The sequence below is a fragment of the Hibiscus syriacus genome, unplaced genomic scaffold (assembly GCF_006381635.1).
Source record: "Hibiscus syriacus cultivar Baekdansim isolate YM2019G1 unplaced genomic scaffold, ASM638163v2 tig00010263_pilon, whole genome shotgun sequence".
Lineage (NCBI taxonomy): Eukaryota > Viridiplantae > Streptophyta > Magnoliopsida > Malvales > Malvaceae > Hibiscus > Hibiscus syriacus.
Genome location: NW_024062210.1, coordinates 113,225 through 124,406, shown reverse-complemented (window position 1 = coordinate 124,406; position 11,182 = coordinate 113,225). Strand labels below are relative to the sequence as shown.

General features: G+C 34.5%; 1 protein-coding gene across 1 annotated transcript; it reads left to right on the top strand.

Annotated features, from left to right (window-relative positions):
• Positions 1-531: 531 nt before the first annotated feature.
• Positions 532-3,450, top strand: LOC120203803 (the record flags this gene model as incomplete). Its single annotated transcript, XM_039203978.1, has 1 exon — positions 532-3,450. A coding segment is annotated over exon 1 (2,919 nt), but the record flags the coding sequence as incomplete, so codon positions are not given.
• Between the last annotated feature and the right edge of the window lie 7,732 nt (positions 3,451-11,182).

Here is an 11,182-nt window from a genome sequence, read left to right as displayed (position 1 = left end):
CACAGTGTTAATAGCATGTGTATTCCTAAATTTAATCCAGTGATAAATTTAGAGCAGCCTATATGTCTGGAAGAAATCAATGGTTGTGAAGATGAACTGGAATGTGATATTCCTACTGAACTATTAAGATTGGTAGAAAAAGAAGACAAACAAATTCTACCCCACAAGGAAAGGGTTGAGACTGTGAATTTGGGAACAGATGAAGAAAGAAAAGAGGTGAAAATTGGTACTACTCTGGCCGTCCAGATAAAACAAGAATTGATAAATCTCCTTCAAGAGTTCAAAGATATATTTGCCTGGTCTTATCAAGATATGCCTGGTTTGAGCACAGATATAGTGATACACAAGCTTCCAATCAATCCGGAATATAAACCAATCCAACAAAAGCTCAGAAGAATGAGGCCAGAAATGTTGTTGCAAATCAAAGAAGAAGTAATGAAACAAATCAATGCAGGGTTCCTACAGGCATCTAAATACCCAGAATGGGTAGCCAACATTGTTCCCGTACCAAAGAAAAATGGAAAAGTTCGAATGTGCGTGGATTACAGAGATCTCAACAAAGCTAGTCCGAAAGATAGCTTTCCATTACCCCACATAGACACACTGGTGGACAATACTGCAGGGCATGCATGGTTTTCATTTATGGATGGTTTTTCAGGATATAATCAGATAAAAATGAATCCTGAAGACATGGAAAAGACGACATTTATAACCATGTGGGGCACATTCTGTTATAAAGTGATGCCATTTGGATTGAAAAATGCAGGAGCAACATATCAAAGAGCTATGGTAACTTTGTTTCATGACATGATGCACAAAGAGATTGAAGTATATGTAGATGACATGATTGCCAAATCCAGAACGGAAGAAGAACATATTCAAAATCTGAGAAAGCTTTTCCAGAGATTGAGGAAGTATCAATTAAAGCTTAACCCTGCTAAATGCACTTTTGGGGTAACTTCCGGAAAACTTTTGGGATTTGTGGTCAGCAAAAAAGGAATCGAGATTGATCCAGATAAAGTAAAAGCAATTCAAGATCTTCCACCACCCAACACAAAAAAAGAAGTTCGAGGCTTTTTGGGGAGATTAAATTATATATCTCGGTTCATTTCTCAATTGACTGACAAATGTGATCCAGTGTTCAAATTACTTCAAAAGAACAATCCTGAAGTCTGGAATGAAGAATGTCAGGAAACTTTGGATATTATTAAGAAATACTTATCCAATGCCCCCATTTTAGTATCACCAATGCCTGATAGACCATTAATTCTCTATTTGACGGTCTTCGAAAATTCGATGGGATGTGTACTAGGACAGCATGATGAATCAGGAAGAAAAGAAAAAGCTATTTATTATCTGAGCAAGAAATTTACCGATTGTGAAGTTCGATATCCACCAATACAAAAATTATGTTGTGCTTTGGTGTGGACTACTCGAAGACTCAGACAATATATGTTATACCATACTACTTGGTTGATATCAAAACTTGATCCTTTAAAGTTCTTAATGGAATCACCAGCTTTGACAGGCAGAATGGCTAGATGGCAGATGTTATTATCTGAGTTTGATATTATCTATGTCAACCAAAAAGCGATAAAAGGAAGTGTCATAGCTGATTTTCTCGCCAGTCGTGTATCAAATGATTATCAGCCTTTGAACTTCAATTTTCCCGATGAAGATTTGTTATGCATATCCATGAATGAAGAAGTCAGAACAAAAGATGAATTTGCAATTTGGAAGCTTTACTTTGACGGAGCATCTAATGCTTTGGGACGAGGAATCGGGGCAGTGATAATTTCTCCTGAAAATGTTTATTATCCCTTTACAAGCAGACTGGAGTTCTTTTGTACCAATAATATGGCGGAATATGAAGCTTGTGTCATGGGATTGAAAGCAGCTATAGAAAGAAAAATCAAATTTCTCAAGATATATGGAGATTCATCGTTAGTGGTGTATCAATTGCGAGGAGAATGGGAAACAAAAGATCCCAAATTATTGGAATACCGAAATTTTACACTCGAACTAGTGAAAGAATTTGAGAGAGTTACATTCAATTATCTCCCTCGAGAAGAAAATCAAATGGCAGATGCTTTGGCTACATTAGCTGCTATGTTTCAGGCAACTAAGAAGGTTGATATGATGCCAATCAAAATGCAAGTATATGAAATTCCTGCACATTGTTATAGTGTGGAAGAAGAGGTAGATGGTAAACCATGGTATCATGATATCCTGCAATATATCAAAAATCAAAGTTATCCACCAAATGCATCAGAAACTGATAAAAGAACCTTGAGAAGAATGGCTGCTGGATATTTTCTTGATGGAGAGATTATGTATAGAAGAAGCAGTGATCAAATGCTGTTGAGATGTTTAAATACCAGTGAAGCTCGAAATGTCATTGAAGAAGTACACAGTGGAATATGTGGAACACATGCAAATGGTCTTTCCATGGCCAGAAAAATAATGAGATATGGATATTATTGGGCTACCATGTACACAGATTGCATTGATTACGCAAGGAAATGTCATAAATGCCAGATATATGCAGACAAGATTCATGTACCCCCATCTCCTTTACATGTAATGACAGCACCCTGGCCATTTTCTATGTGGGGAATAGATGTCATTGGAACAATCACACCAAAAGCATCGAATGGACATTGCTTCATCCTTGTGGCAATTGATTATTTTACCAAATGGGTTGAAGCTGCTTCATACACTAATATTAAGAGGTCCACAGTCTGCAAGTTCATAAAGAAAGAGATAGTTTGCCGGTATGGCCTACCAGAAAGGATCATTACAGATAATGCTCTGAACCTGAACAATAAAATGATGACCGAACTTTGTGCACAGTTCAAGATCAAACATGCAAATTCAGTGGCATATCGTCCAAAGATGAATGGGGCAGTCGAAGCAGCAAATAAGAACATCAAGAGAATCATTACAAAGACTACTGAAACTTACAAAGATTGGCACGAGAAGTTACCTTTCGCTCTATATGCATACCGAACTACTGTTCGAACATCTACTGGGGCAACACCGTTTTCTTTAGTCTACGGGATGGAAGCAGTCTTACCAATTGAAGTTGAGATTCCATCGCTCCGAATATTGAGAGAAATAAAACTGGATGAATATGAATGGATCCAAGCTAGAGTTGATCAATTGAACCTTATTGAGGAGAAAAGATTGAAAGCTATTTGCCATGGACAGATGTATCAAAAACGGATGATGAAGTCTCATGATAAGAAAGTACATCCAAGAGAATTCCAAGAGGGTGATCTAGTACTAAAAAAGATCTTGCCTATACATAAAGATTTCCGTGGGAAATGGATGCCTAATTGGGAAGGGCCATACGTTGTGAAAAAGGCCTTTTCCGGAGGAGCATTGATCTTGGCAGAAATGGATGGAAAAATTCTGAAAAATCCAATAAACTCAGATTCTGTCAAGAAATATTATGCTTGAAGAAAAAAAAAAAAGAAAAGAAAAAGAAAAAAAAGAAAAGAAAAAGAAAAAAAAAAGAGGGTCAAGGTGAAAACCCGCAAAGGGCATCTTGTAACCAAAGGAAGGATCTGAGTTGAAAACCTGAAAAGGCGGCTCAAATGCAGTTTGATATTAGGCATCTGGCAATTGAACTCTCTTAAGATTTTGGTAGTTTGGAAGAAACTTCACATCTACAAGCATTTCAACAACGTTTGAGATCTTCCAGACAAAGGCTTACATCATTACTCTAAGTTGTGTCAACTTGATTAATTTAGAAATACTTATGCTTATAATTTGTTGAGACATTTGAATTTTTATTATTCTTATGATTGCCAGAACTTTGAATACAATTCTATCTATTTCAAGTTCAATTTATTTGAAATTCAATTTATTTTTGGAAATTCAATTTATTCTTTTCTATTGAATTAACGTAATTTTGAAATAATTTAAAGATTTCTGAATATCACTTTATGTTAATATTTTTGAATACATGGAATACAAAGTAAGCAACTCATCACTAGTTTAAAGCCATGAACATCAAGATTGTTACAAGTGGTGCTACCGACAACGAGGTCGAATCCGTTAATTCTACTCATCAATTGATCCAACCGATCATCATTCAATTCTTGCACATCTGTTTTCAAAGATATACTAAAACAGTAGAAGATGATCTTTGTAGTACTGATTCCAGCAAAAAGAAACAAGACATTGATATCACTAGGAAACATGTTTCTATACAGATCCTTGTATATGGTTTTTAAGGAAACCTAGAAGCATTTCCACCTCATTAGGTTCAAGTGGAGTAACTTTATTCCTTCCAACCCATACTAGATTCCATTTTCAGCACTCATCAAGAACATACTTCTGGACACTCGAAGGTGGCTCATTGTCATAGGCTTCAAAAGCCTTACAGATCCTTTCTGTCAATTTGGCACTTCCTGAACATGTTTATAAACAATTCAACCTTTTATATGTGCAGAATAGCATCTTCTGGAAGTGTTCTTTGAGTTATCTGATCTGGTTGATCATAACATAGCATCTTCTGGAAGTGTTCTTTGAGTTATCTGATCTGGTTGATCAGAACATAGCATCTTCTGGAAGTGTTCTTTGAGTTATCTGATCTGGTTGATCATAACATAGCATCTTCTGGAAGTGTTCTTTGAGTTATCTGATCTGGTTGATCATAACATAGCATCTTCTGGAAGTGTTCTTTGAGTTATCTGATCTGGTTGATCAGAACATAGCATCTTCTGGAAGTGTTCTTTGAGTTATCTGATCTGGTTGATCAGAACATAGCATCTTCTGGAAGTGTTCTTTGAGTTATCTGATCTGGTTGATCATAACATAGCATCTTCTGGAAGTGTTCTTTGAGTTATCTGATCTGGTTGATCATAACATAGCATCTTCTGGAAGTGTTCTTTGAGTTATCTGATCTGATTAGACAGAATAGCATCTTCTGGAAGTGTTCTTTGAGTTATCTGATCTGGTTTGGTAGGAACTACAGAACCAATCATTGGAATTAAAAGATGAACTGCATGATCGTCTTCATTAAGAAGTTTCTTTTCAAGCTTCTTTTGCTTATTCCTTTCCCAAAAATCATAGCACAAGTTTAGCCTTTGCTTGTAACTGGGATCATCAAGTAATGGCTTCCCATCTTTTACCGGAAGAAAGCTATTTGAAGTTTCAGCCTTTGAGAATCCCATTTTTGTCAAACATAACAGTTTATTCTCTTCATCAGAATCAGAATTCAAGATTTTCTCGGTATTAGAAGAACTATCGATATTTGTGAAATCATCCTGAAAGATTACTTCATAGTCAGATGAGTTGCTATCAGGATTAACATGTTACCTGAATACAAGTTTTTCAAGAGCCTATACTATTGAGTTTTATTCTCGAGAGGTTCTGTGACATTATATCTACATCTACATTTGTCAAAGATGATAGATTCTTTGATTCGAAGAAGACAGATATATTGGGTTTTTATAATTAAAGAAATACTCAATTCACCAATCTGAAATCAAATAACTTCACATTCATGCATCATATTTTAGGTGTTTACAAAAATAGATGCATTTTCATTCATTTTTATTCTTGTTGAATTTTTAACAGGAATTTCAAAGATTTTAGCAAAGATTCAAATCTATCATTTGAAAGATTAACATTGCAAGGTAGAGTTCATAATGAGAAGAACTCGTCATCTGAAGAAGGAAGAAGAAGTTCATAATGAGAAGAACTTGTTCAACCTTTTGCCTGAATCCATCATTTGGTGGATCATCTTTTCCAGAGAAAGTTCATAATGAGAAGAACTCATCTGAAGAAGGAAGAAGAAGTTCATAATGAGAAGAATTTGTTCAACCTTTTACCTGAATCCATCATTTGGTGGATCATCTTTTCCAGAGAAAGTTCATAATGAGAAGAACTCATCTGAAGAAGGAAGAAGAAGTTCATAATGAGAAGAATTTGTTCAACCTTTTACCTGAATCCATCATTTGGTGGATCATCTTTTCCAGAGAAAGTTCATAATGAGAAGAACTCATCTGAAGAAGGAAGAAGAAGTTCATAATGAGAAGAACTTGTTCAACTTTTTGTTTAAATTCATCATTTGATGGATCAACATGGCCAAAGAAAGTTCATGAATGAGAAGAACTCATCTGAAGAAGGAAGAAAAAGTTCATAATAAGAAGAACTTATTTGAAGAGAGAGAAGAATTTACTCAATATCTCCATTATAATCAAAGTAAAGTCAAATGGATAAAAAATTTTATCTTTTCATCTTTGCCCTATTCTTGTTAACACAAGAATGAGCAAAGAGGGGCAGCTGAAGATACTATTTTTTTATCCATTTTATTATTATTATTATTAATATTATTATTATCATTATTAATATTATTATTATTATTATTATTATTATTAGTATTATTATTATTATTATCATTATTAATATTATTATTATTATTATTATTATTAGTATTATTATTATTATTAGCATTATTATTATTATTATTATTATTATTAGTATTTATTATTATTATTAATATTATATATTATTATTATTATTATTTAATAAATAATTACAACTGGACCGGCCCAGTTACAAACCAACCGGAACCGATCCAGACAACCAGAAACCCTAAACAATTAGTAAGGTTTCAGCTAGGGTTTCTAAACCCTAGCCACACCCAGCCGCCTCTGATGCTTCCAGAATCTCAGCCGCCGCCTCACTGCCAAGTGGTCCAATGGCCCACTGCCGACGCCTCCGCCGCTGCCACGTCCCGAATAAAGGCTCCAGAAGATCAACGCTGGCCGTCCACGCCAAGGCTACGGGGTGAGTCACCACTGGTAGTCCGATGACTCACCGAAGCCCTCTCTTCGGACCGGTCCGATGACCGCACCGGTGGTGGCTATAAAAGCCACCACCCACCTGCGAGACAAAAAACGGAGACAGAGAGAGAACGAGACAGAAAAAAAAAAGAAGAGAAAGAGACATAGAAAAAAAAAACAGAGCAAATATAAACTATTACCAACGATCTCAGCAGCAAGAAGAAAAAAAAGGGGAAAAAGAAGAAGAGACGTACCGAGGAAGCCTTGACCACTGGATCTCGTCGGAACCAACAAAAACCGAAGGTATTAGTTTAGATCTGCTCCGATTGAGAGCCGTTTAACGAAAAAAAACATCGGAACCGTCATTAGGACGGTCCGATCTACATTTAAGGTAAAAAAAATTTTTTCCGGCCACCAAAGACGGTGGCCGGCGGCGGTGGTTAACGGCGGATGAACGCCGGCTAACGGCGGCCGGCCGGAGAGCTTCTCTCTTTTCTAGAGAGAAGCGAGAGAATTTCTTTCTCTCAGAAAAGAGAGAGAGAGGGAAGAGAGGAGAAATGAAGCTGGCCCTTCGGGCCAGCTGATTTTGGGCTTAAATAGCCCTTCCCGAACGACGCCGTTTTGGGAAGGGCTATTCGCGTAATTACGAAATAGTTAAACCCCGTCTGCAGTCCTTCATATTTGTAAATTTTACATTTTGGTCACTAAATTAAATTTATAATATTCTTAATTTGGTCTTCGAATTTTAATTTAATTTATTTTAGTCCTTCATATTAAAATAATATATTTAGGATAAATTACAGATTTGATCCATTAATTTCCATAAATAATTTTTTAATCCCTAGTTTATATTTTTAATTTATTTTATTATAAAATTCGAATTTTAGATAATTTTATTTTAGTCACTAAATCATTAAATCAGAAAATAACATATTTGATCCCCATAATTTTGATTAATTATGAATTAGACTTTTAATTTTATTTTTACTGTAATTTAGTCATTTATTTTATATGTTTTCTTTTATTTTATTGTTTTTTAAATATATTGTTTTAATAGTATTTTTATTTTTATGAATAAATATTTTTATATATTCATAAATATATATATAATAAATAATAATTTTTAAATATTTATCTTAATAAAAAGAAGAAAAGGACAGTCTTAATACAACTGGATGTCCTATTCTGATATTTTAAAATTAAAAATTAAATAATATTATTTATCAATATCAAAGAAAAGAGCTGTCTTAAGGCACCTAGAAGTTCTTTTTGGATATTTTTAAATAAATAAATATTTTTTATATAATTTTGAAAATAATAAAAATTAAATATATTTTTTGAATTTTTAAATTTAAATAATAGAGACAATTTATAATTAAAAAGTACCAATTTTGGGCGTTGTAGGGGTGCTAATCCTTCCCTAAACGTAACCGACCACGAATCCCTTTTTATTAAAAAGAACGAATTTTTGGTTATAAAACGCAGATCAGTTCATTTTTTTATTAGTGTTTTCTTTAAAACTCTTTTAAAAAAATAATTTTTAGGTATTCGACCTACCTGACCCAAAAGGCCGATGGCGACTCTCAAATTATTTTCAAAAATTATTTATTAACATCAATTTCCCCGCCAAAATAAATATTTCGTGCCCGGACGAAAGTCGGTTACGACAACAATAAATATTTATTTTTTTAAAGCAGACATCTAAAATAAGAAAGATGTATAATTTAACTATTTATATTTTAAATTGAACTTTATTTTTTTCAAAAAAAAAGGTAGCGTATTTAAATAAACAAATCTTAAATGTTTCAATTCCAACTCTAATTTTAAAAATTGATTAAATAAAAAAATTAAATTTTGAATCTCGTAAAGTATAATATAACACAACAAATCTTATAATTATATATATATAACTTACACTAGAGATGGATTAAGTCCGTTGTCGTTGGCATCACTATTAAACAGACAAATCCGGTTAAACAGGGACGAATATATTTAGTTCCCTAATATGTGCATACACATTATTTTTAAAAAAATAATTCAATATAGTTTAATATATTAAGAGAAGGAGAAAAAATAAAGAAATTTATATACCTAAAAATAAAGAAATTTGTATACCTATTTTGCTAAAGAAAAAAATTAAAATTTTAAAGCCTCATTTATAAATTTTTAGATTCATCACTAAAGTTAACTAACGAAATGAAGAAGAAAATTTCAAAAATAACACTCGTCGAAGTTTATTTTATCAAGTATAGATCATTCTACAATGCACAAGGAAAAATAACCGGATGACCCGACATCTTCTATATGCATGGAGATTAAAAGACATCATATCACCCGATCATCTTCTCCTACAATTATGAGGAAAGTGACATGTGAAAAAAAATCATTTTGAGGCCTGGTAAACTTAACATTCCATTACCAACTAGACTACGACTACAATGGCCCTGTTCTCCATTTAGGCATCCTCTGTCGTCTCTGCATTGCTTGCGTCCTATGCCTCCATCCTTCCTCCTGCCCTATTTGCGTCAGCCCCCTCTCCACTCTTTCAAACCCATCACTCACTCTCATTACATCGGGGACACCTTTTACCCTCTGCCTACACTACATCAACTCTTGAATCTATGTTAATTCTATGTATCAAACCAATTCAAACTATGTAAATCCTAAACTCATCCACTCTTTCAAACCCATCACTCACTCTCATTACATCGGGGACACCTTTTACCCTCTGCCTACACTACATCAACTCTTGAATCTATGTTAATTCTATGTATCAAACCAATTCAAACTATGTAAATCCTAAACTCATTAAATCGATGATAACCCTTAAATCTAACATAAAAGAAATAAACTTGAAAAAAAAAATCTCATTTTTTTTAGAGAAAATCGCCTCAGTGACCAAAAAAAAGTTATAATATACGATTTTAACCAACTTTTTTTGGATTTGCCAAAATGACCAACAAAATCGCAACGCGAAATAAAAATCGCAACGCGATCCCCAGAATCGCAAATCAGTTTCCAGAATCGCAACGCGATTCTTGAAAATCGCGATGCGATAGTACAAATTCGCATTGCGATTTTCCATAATCGCAACGCGAATATGAAAATCGCAACGCGAACACATAAATCGCAACGCGTATCCGTAAATCGCAACGTGTATCCGTAAATCGCAACGCGTATGGGTAAATCGCAATGCGTATCCGTATATCGCAACGCGTATCCGTAAATCGCAACGATAATACATAAAATCGCAACGCGTATCCGTAAATCGCAACGCGATATTTAAAGCGCCATTATAATCGCTACGCGTATTTTATTTTCAAATTACAAAAAGAATATTAAGACAAAATCCCGTAATCGCAACTCATAACCTAAAACCTAAAATCACAACTCAGTCCCATCTCCATCTCTCACTCTCTACGGCGAAGAAATCCGTCCCCATCTCCGAAGATTTCCGTCCCCATCTCCGGCGAAATCCCTCACAACCATTCACGGTCAGAAATCCCTCACAATATTCAGAAATGGAAAATCAACCTCCGAGGGTTAGTTTTTTTAATTATTTTTATTTTGAAATGTTTGCATTATTGTAGGTTTTTCATATTGAAACTGATGATAAGTTTACTGGTCATTTCAATAATAGATTAACCATTTCACTTAGATTTCATTTCGCGTTACGATTCTGTCGTTGCGATTTTCATTTCGCGTTGCTATTCTCTCGTTGCGATTTTCAAGTTAGTATTTGTCTTTGTCTTTGTTCTGTCTTTTGGTTGAAGTAATGCAATCCATTCAAGTTTCAATTTGCAGAAGAGTCGCAACGAGATAAATGAAAATCGCAACGAGAGAATGACTGTCGCAACGAGAGAATCGCAACGCGAAATGGAAATCGCAACGAGAGAATCGCAACGCGAAACCAAAATCGCATTGCGATTTTCATTTCGCGTTGCGATTCTCTCGTTGCGATTTTCATTTCGCGTTGCGATTCTCTCGTTGCGATTGTCATCTCGCGTTGCGATTCTCTCGTTGCGATTTTCATTTCAACCAAAAGACAAAACAGTGTTGCAAATTTTAGTTTAAAGAATAAACTACTACTTTTTATGTTTATTGTTTTTGGTATATCTTCACAGTGTAGTTTTTGGTATATCTAACTTGGTATGTTTATTGTTTTTGTAGAAATTTTTTTCGGCTCAATTGACCTTGAGAAATAAAGTCAGCCTGGCCACTACAATTGCAAAGAAGCTTTCACCTGTTCAAAGACAATTGTTTGAGGAAACCTGCTTCGGGCCATGGCTGAGAGTACAGCATCCGGGTGGAGATGCTAATTTGACCCATTTGTGGCTTCAGACCATGACATCAAATCTACCCGACAGTATACAACGTGGTGA